Here is a 9,298-nt window from a genome sequence, read left to right as displayed (position 1 = left end):
CATAGCCTTAGGTACCATAACAGAAATGGATCCAATGTCCAAAATAGCCAGACTGAACAGAAAAAGTGCATGGGAGTATGTAGGTGGAAATCAAGTGCAACTACAATGATGATGAGAAGATTGCTTAATACTGCCATCATGTACAGGGCTAGGAACACAATGAAGTACAAGTTTGTGGAAGTGGGAGGCTGTCTATGTAAGTGGACACCAACTCCACATACACATTTTTCACTTTTATTATGTGTATAGATGTCTAGATATTTAAATATATCCAAGGCCTGCTGAAAATAATTTAATGGTAATGCATGAGAATGTGGCAGACTAAAGCAAAATACTTGATTTTCAAGTGATATGTGAGGAAAGGGTTAAAGCAAGAGAAGTGTAATTCTGCTTCCTAAGGCAGTGAGAGGGAGCAATTTGGTTGGTCTAAAAATATAGCACAAAATTTGTCCATGTTCCCAAATGACATGAATGCAGCTGACGTGAGGAGATGTCTTTGCTAGCACCAAACAAACTGATGCCAGATGGGAAGAATGCCATGGAGCCCATATACCATAGGTCAGAAGTGTAGAAGCACAGGCAAAACCTTTGTAATTTTTGTCTGCCCCCTTCACCAATTTCCACTCTGGATGTTGTCACATGCATTGGACCAATGGAATATGAGTATGAAGAGACACAGATTGTGACCATGGCACTCTCTACAGGACTTATATAGATTTCTTAGGCTGTGTTTTCATTAATATTTCCATATGACAGCTTATATTAATCAAACCTTACTCAGGGTTCAAATACAGTTGCAACCATAGATGTATAACTTCAATGAGGTCTGCATAAGGAGAACATACACATAGCAACCACATAGTTGAATACAGCCAAACCTCCATTTCAACAAGAGCTTTGATGGATCAGGATCAATAAGAGGGCCTCTTGCTGGAAACTTGGGTCTCAAAAATGTTTGCTAGACATCCTTGCAAATTTAGACATTGATGCTCTATTTGTGGAGGCTCTCATTCCTTTTAGAGCTGTCTAAGAGGAAAACAATTAAAGAATACCAACAAGGATCAGCATGCTGGAAACTGAGCAATTAAAAGGCCAACTACATGCAAAAGCAGCACATTCCAGCTGAAGTTAAGCACTTCTTTGACACCTTATTCTGGCCAAAGATATGCCTATTACTTCAGGGGGTCTGTATGTTCAGTTCTGTATCCCATTTCTGGTTTGTCTTTCTTACCCAGTGCAATAGAATTTCTTTCTTGCTAAAGATCAAAATTAGAAATGCACATCAGTTCCCATTTAAAGCTACTGACGCTATTGGTTTGGGGGTTTATTTCAGGTACAGATAGTGTACCTGAAATACCTGTATTCACAAGGATGAAAGCTTTGGATGACTCATATGTATAGAAGGAGAAGCGAGGGGATCTCGGGTCTCCTACTGAAAATATCATCATTGTGCGGAATTTCCAAACTTATCCCCCTCTCACCCAACCAAATGACATGAAATCATCACACCAGGGTTTTTTTTTCACATTACACAATTCTACCTATGTTTTCACTTGAAATACTATGACAGTCTCCTGTGGAATCCTGGGGTTTGAAGTTTAATGAGGCATATGAGCTTTTTGACTTAGGCCCCATCTACACTGCTATATAATACAATTTCATAATATGATTTCATAGAATCATAGAATAGTAGAGTTGGAAGAGACCTCATGGGCCATCCAGTCCAACCCCCCGCTATGAAGCAGGAAATCGCATTCAAAGCACCCCCGACAGATGGCCATCCAGCCTCTGCTTAAAAGCTTCCAAAGAAGGAGCCTCCACCACAGTCTGGGGGAGACAGTTCCACTGCCGAACAGCCCTCACAGTGAGGAAGTTCTTCCTGATGTTCAGGTGGAATCTCCTTTCCTGTAGTTTGAAGCCATTGTTCCGTGTCCTAGTCTGCAGAGCAGCAGAAAATAAGCTTGCTCCCTCCTCCCTATGACTTCCCCTCACGTATTTGTACATGGCTATCATGTCTCCTCTCAGCCTTCTCTTCTGCAGGCTAAACATGCCCAGCTCTTTAAGCCTCTCCTCATAGGGCTTGTTCTCCAGACCCTCAATCATTTTAGTCGCCCTCCTCTGGATGCTTTCCAGCTTGTCAACATTTAATGTCATTATATGCGTCTATACTGCTATATAATGCAGTTAAATACAGTTAAACTGCATTATGAAACTGCATTGTATGCCAGTGTAAATGATGCCCAGGAATACTAAATGCACTTCCCTCAGCTGTAGATTTATTTATTTATTTATTTATTTATTTACGACATTTTTACCCCACCTTTCTCACTTGAGGGGACTCAAGGCAGGACAATGTCATGGTAGTTAAAGTGGAAATCATAATGCTGTAGCTGTATAGTAAGGGGGAAAGCTCCGCTTTATTTTTTCTATTTTTCAACTGAAAATCGATTTGAGACGATGTTGTGGAAATGCACAATGTAATGATCTCTTGACAACGATTTCCTGCAAGGCTGCCAGGAAATATGTGACATGAGGTCTCTGTAGATAACTGTTTCCCAAAGTGTGTCCTTCTAAGTGTTTTTGACTTCAGCTCCCAGAATCCATAATTGGCCAGAGCAGCTGAAGCTTATGGGAACTGAAGTCCAAACACCTGAAAGACTTGAATTTGGGAAACTTTTATCTACAGAGACCTCCTGTGGTCCCTATTGATACCTGATGTAGTGCATCTAACCAAAACAGAGTATATGAATAGGTTGTCATACACTTTTTGTACTTCACCAACTTGTAAACTATTGTGTTGTAGCCAGAGAGTGGAAGGGAGCTGTACAGTTTACCTTGGGTTTGATGGTATAGCATTAGTAGAGAAACAACACTTGAGAAATAACCTTGGGAAGATGGGGAGGTTTCAAGGGAGTATAGATCAAACTTGAGAATGCATGGTGTGAAAATCAGGCAAATTAGATATCCCCAGTGGGTTTGCAATAAGATCTTGAAGTCCAGGTGTGTTAGGCATGATGTCATAGGTGCCTGGACAAGCTTAAATTAAATGGTTTGGCTTCAAGGTTCTCAGAGGAAACAATATTGCTATTGGGGATTTGGTCTCCTGTTCATGTTACCAAGATGCTGGTTCCTGTATTGTCAAGTTTCTTGTTAAATGTTCCTGTCTACACTTATATACCTTTGGAGAATTTACCTTGGAGAGGTTCCTGTGTTCATGTTCATAGAAATACCTTGGATTGCTTCTGTATTCTTGTACTCCTGGATTTTGGGTGTTACTCTGGCATTTTTGGACTCCTGCTACTGAACTTTGGCTTATTTTGTGTATTTCATTTTATATTCTGACTGTCTCTTTTGGATTTGAAATTTTTCCCCCTTTTTTATATACTTGCTTTAATAAACATTTTATTACTGGATCACTGGACTGGGTGAAAGGGTGTCTCAGTGCTAGGGTGCAACATTTAATGTTGAAACTAAAATGCCATTTCACAATTTAAAAAAATCATATAGGTTTTATAAATTTCAGTTTAATTATTAGTCCATATACTGAGGATGTACAAATATTTAAATTAATAATAATAGTAATAATACTTTTATTTACCTGCCTCTCCTCACAGCTCAAAGCAGGTTACAACATTGCTAAGACACATAATCAAAACACATGATCATTTAAAAACACTCAATGGAATACACATATCAAAACATATTTCCATAAAATACATATTATAATTCCAGCCATGAAATCCTTCAACAATATATGAGGTGTAGAGTTAAACTGTCAGAGAAAAATATTAACATTTGAAAGATCGTACAACTCAATTCTCAATTAACTACTTTAAATATATTTTTATAGGAAATTGCAACATGTAACAGGTTTTGTAAAGCAGTCTTGACCTCTTTGTTTCTAACACTATAGATGAATGGATTTGACATGGGAGGAATTATGGTATATATCATGGCCAAAACTATATCCAAATTAGAAGAGTCAGCAGTAGACCTTGCATAGACAAGGACCCCACTGACTATAAACATTGTGACAACTGTGAGGTGGGGAACACAAGTGGAGAGGGCTTTCTTCTGACCTTGTGAAGAAGGAATTCTAAGCACAGCAGCAAAGACCTTTACATATGATCTGATGATGAAGATAAGGCACCCTAATGCTATACTAAATGACAGAATAAAAACCCCAGTTTCCATTAAAGAAAGGCCTGAGCAGGACAGCTTTATTAACTGTGGAATTTCACAGAAGAACTGATTGACAATATTGGAACAGAAAGTATTTGCAAAGGTGCCACAGGTGTGTAATATGGCATAAATAAGACTAGAAGTCATCCCAATGGCTACCATCTTTAGGCAAGCTGCTTTGTGCATGATTCTCTCATAGTGGAGAGGGTGGCAGATTGCAACATAGCGATCATGAGCCATAATAGTTAGGACACTATAACCTGAGGTTGCAAAGAAAACGTAAAAGAACACCTGAGCAACACAGCCGGCATAAGTAATTGACCTATCATTCTTAAGGGACATTGTCATAGCCTTGGGCACCATAACAGAAATTGATCCAATATCCGACATGGCCAAATTAAAGAGGAAATAATACATAGGAGTGTGAAGGTGGGAATCAACTGCAACGACAGTGACAATGAGAAGGTTACCTATTAATGCAATCAGGTAGAATGCTAGAAAGACAAAAAAGGATAAGATTTGTAATTCTCTCATATCTGAGAATTCCAGTAACAGCAAAGAGGATGTAGAAGTAAAGTTATTCATGCTGTTTTCAATATCTTCATATTTCCTGTAAGATGAGGATTAAAAAATAATTAAACTACACTTTGGAATATCAGCCATTTTAGTTTTAATCAACTCTTTTTTTCTTCAATAGTGAAGTTTTTCTACATTATTTGGGAAATAATTTTTCATGCTTTTTTCTGAGAAATGTTATTGCAATAGTCCTGTGTAGAATAATTCCCATAGCAACCACATCCAATAGGAACAAAGATTACAGATGGACTGCAGCCATAAAGTGAACAGACATCACTCTCATATTTACATCTAAGAAATCTCTAGCTACATTATTATATATAAGTTTTAATGTCCATTTAATTTATATCTTATTTAGCCCATCAATTCCCAGCCATTTGTGTTTCTGAAGAAATTAAGAGAAATGGCTTATGATATCAGCATATTGATGACATATCAACATTTTCTGAAGTTCAGTTCATAATGGTTTTATGTGCCGCAGTTACATGTCTTAACATATACACAGGCAATGAATAGGGTGGCGTTGATACATCAACTCTGTTCTCAAAGTCTGTATTTCCAATACAATAATAGAAGAGGTTGCTTATGCTTTGCTCTTCGGTATTAATGGGAGAAGGCAAAATTGGTCTATTTTTTAAAAAAAATTCCTTTTCTCCAAAAAAACAGACTCTCAGTAGTTAAATCAGTTTTTATGATATTATTTAGATTTTAGTATGGGCTCTCTATTTACCTTCAGCTTTCAGGGATTAACACTGATTTGATAAAATATAAGTCACAAAACAAAGACTGTATGAGTCAGTGTAGTCACCCATGAAATCTGAAGAAATTTTGTGTAACAAATTACTACATGCACAGTCTGAAATAATTTGAATATTTAAAAAACTACAAGACTCACATACCCCTTCCCTTCTTTCTAAATAGTTGCATACGTGATACTGACCGATTTTAGATTTCTGTTTCTGTTGACTTTATGCATATGACAAAGAACTACTGTTTGCGTTCCTGAAGATGACAATACTGGATTGTATGTCTATGTGCCTTGAAATCACCTCTATATTTAAGGATATCATCTGGTTTTCTTGGACACAAAAGAGGCAGCTGGTTTTTTTTCTTCCCAATACCTTCTGCCATAAGTTTAATATTAAAGGAGGGGACTCACTAAGCACTTTGGTGCTTTAAGTTGGCAAATTTCATGCTGCCAACCTACCTTCAACAGTGTATGAGTGATACTAATCTAATGTGTATTTGTACTGTTTGTAGATCAACAGATAGCTAGTGCCAATGTTAGAACTGGATAACTATCTAGTTCATTGTTCAGTAGGCTACTAGAAGTATTTGCCCAAAGTTACATAACCATTACACTAAAGAAAGGTGAGATGAGTGACAATCTGATTTATTCTCATTCTTCCGTTATCAGACAATATATACATTGCCCCACTAAATGGACAGTTATTTATATGGAAATTGTCTGGTTACAATGATATCTATATGGTTTTGGTTTAGAAAATACCAAATGGAGTTCATGTGAAAATACCTTAGCAAATAGAAAAACAAAATCTAGTGTTATTCTACTTGTGCCACTATAAGAGGGATATAATAGATTACTTTTCCTTATAATAGATAAGGAAAAGCATGGAACAATAGATATGGAAGGGTGGATGGATTGAAAAATAATCAGATAGACAAACAGAATGTAGCAAAGGACAGAACACTCTAGAATACAACAAAATCAAACTTACCCAAACACATTTAAATGAATTTAAGCAAGTAATTGTTATTGTTAAATTCAGCATCTCCTCCAGCATTCATGGAGACATTGGTAGGTGCAATTATTCATCTTCTCCTTCTCATTTTGAACCACATGACATGTGAACAATCTATTCAAGAGTAGTATCATGTATAAAGATAGCACAGACTCATAGTTGCCACAAAATGATAGCCAAGTGCCAGGAAAAAGCATCATTTAAGGCTATATTGGTTTCTTGAGATTTTATTCCCATGAGCCTGACTCACCAGATCACAAATCATTGCTTCAATTCCCCCTCCCATCTAAGGTGTTTTCTTCCATGTTTATAACAAAATTTAACAGCTAATAAGCATGTCAAATATTTCTGATTAAAACAGAGGAAAGAACATTCAAAAGATTAAAAAGGCATACATTGAATACATATCCTTTATTATACCAAAGCATTCAAAATTAATAGAACAATGAAAATAACAATGAACTAATCAAGCAGTTTCAATCCGGGGTTGCAATGAGAAAAAGCCATGATAAGTAATTGTCATCAGAACATAGTATGCACTCACAAATGCCATCTGAGTGATTTCCTTGTCAGTTGAACACTGGTTGCATGCAGATCAAGGCTGCACAGGCCTAGTTGAAGAGCATGGCCATTGTACAAGTAGCAATTTCCATTACAGTTATCACAGTATTTTTCAGTGCACAAATGAAATGTGCAATCATCTCTAAGAATGCATGAAGGTACAACTTCCATTCAATGAGAGCCTAACTGTGAAATGGCGCAACCTCCACTTAACCCCATAAATGGTAAAATGCTGTGCTGTCAAGTTGTAGGATCTTGACCCTTGCCTTTATCATCTCAGTTAAATGTTTTTCACCAGCAACCTTTAAAAAAGTTTACACTAAATTAATGTTTTCCAGATTAGCAGCTGGACCTCAGTTGATTATATATATGCAGGCATAAATTCCATTTACGCCATCATATATTATTTTGCCATTATTATGGAATGAGGTGCCTAGGACTTTAATAAACAAGTCACACAAAATCAAGGATGGCAAAGAAAGTGCACAGATGGAGTGACACATGGAACTTCCTAGCCCTGTTGACCCATGATGACTGATTAGTTGTGGGAGATGCACCCTGGTGCCTTCAAACTGAGATGATGCAGCCATCTCACCTTGAGGGAGGTTTATGCTCTATCAGCATCAAAACAAGAATTTTGTTAGGATGTATACATGGATCAGAAATTGTGTAGAGCTAGAGTAGCACTTTCCATTGACCAATCTGCTGCCTACAGTTAAGAGGTCTCTCTCCTTTGGATTCATAGAGGAACAATGAGGATCAACATTTGTAGTTCTAATAAAATGTTAATCAAGGAACTGGTGAAAAAAATGATATTTCATATATATTTCAGCATGGAACAAAGATAGAAATTAACAGATTTGGTCATGAAGGCTAGGCAAATGAACAAACATGGAAGTAAGGCATAAAACACAGCTTGAAGACATGGGGAGTAGTATATTCAAGAGATTTCACGTTTATGGAATGGTAAAATGTTTCAAATAACATAGAAGTCCTGAATGATTGGTGGCTCCAGCATCAGTGGATGACTCCAGTCTGGGTTCAGGAACTACATAAAGTGCTAAACCAGAATGTTTAAAGTATACAATATGTTTAGTATTAGATAAACCAAAGGGTAATGATTAATCTCAGTGAGATTCAAAACTTGAGAGAGTGGACAGCTTTAGTAAAGATGAATTGTGCACACATCCCCACACAAATACACACATGTGTACACATACACATTTACTTGTGCATTTATAAGACTCAGCATTATACTGCTTACAAAATAACGTCTATTAGCCAATGAACTGAACTTTGGCATCTCTGATCTACCTACTGGGGTCTACAACTGAACACACAAACATTGCCATAGATACAGTGAAAATTGACAGGGTTGCCTTTTTATATCTCTCATTATTGCAAAAATATTTCTGTCACATTTCACTGAAAGCTTTTAATATACTTTATCCAATCCTGTCACAGAAAAATACCTGTAGCCTCATAGTATAACTGTAAACCAACAAAGGATTATACCATATATACTCAAGTATAAGCTGACCCAAATATAAGCAGAGGCACCTAATTTTACCACAAAAATGGGAAAACTTACTAACTTGAGTATAAGACCAAGGTGGGAAATGCAGCAGCTACTGGTAAATTTCAAAAAGAAAAATAGATAACAATAAAATTACATTAATTGAGGCATCAGCAGGTTTGAATATTTACATAAAACTGAAAGGTAAGATAATAATAAGACTTTAATAAGATAAGACTGTCCAACTCTAATTACCTATATACTCAAGTATAAGCCAATTCAAATATAAGCCGGCCAGGACCCTCACTCTAGCATAAGCCAAGACGGGCTTTTTCAGTTCTAAAAGGGGGCTTATACTTGCATATATACGGTAACTTTTTCCTATTTGAGTTTGATGTAATTACAAAGCATAGTAATTGATTAGGAGGGGATGCTGTATACTACATTACAACAGATATATTGAAAGCTATTTATGTTGTGCACCTCTAAGTCATGAGAATGTATATGATAGATGTTGATATCTATTACATAATTCAAATATGCCCAGCATAGAATCATAGAATCATAGAATAGTAGAGTTGGAAGAGACCTCATGGGCCATCTAGTCCAACCCCCCGCTATGAAGCAGGAAATCGCATTCAAGGCACCCCCGACAGATGGCCATCCAGCCTCTGCTTAAAAGCCTCCAAAGAAGGAGCCT

At 36.9% G+C, this 9,298-nt stretch overlaps 1 protein-coding gene across 1 annotated transcript; it reads right to left on the bottom strand.

The window, feature by feature from the left end:
• Positions 1-3,639: 3,639 nt before the first annotated feature.
• Positions 3,640-5,471, bottom strand: LOC100561973 (olfactory receptor 14C36). The gene has a single exon (XM_062957536.1). The coding sequence runs from the start codon at positions 4,765-4,767 to the stop codon at positions 3,820-3,822; it is 948 nt and encodes a 315-aa protein (XP_062813606.1). The 5' UTR covers positions 4,768-5,471; the 3' UTR covers positions 3,640-3,819.
• Positions 5,472-9,298: the final 3,827 nt, after the last annotated feature.

The sequence above is a fragment of the Anolis carolinensis genome, chromosome 6 (genome assembly GCF_035594765.1).
Source record: "Anolis carolinensis isolate JA03-04 chromosome 6, rAnoCar3.1.pri, whole genome shotgun sequence".
Lineage (NCBI taxonomy): Eukaryota > Metazoa > Chordata > Lepidosauria > Squamata > Dactyloidae > Anolis > Anolis carolinensis.
Note: the sequence above shows the minus strand (reverse complement) of the source record. Positions and strands in the feature narration are given on the sequence as shown.

Bases quoted from the DNA above. Each gene is read 5' to 3' on its own strand.
- LOC100561973 (XM_062957536.1), bottom strand. From the start codon at position 4,767: ATGAATAACTTTACTTCTACATCCTCTTTGCTGTTACTGGAATTCTCA.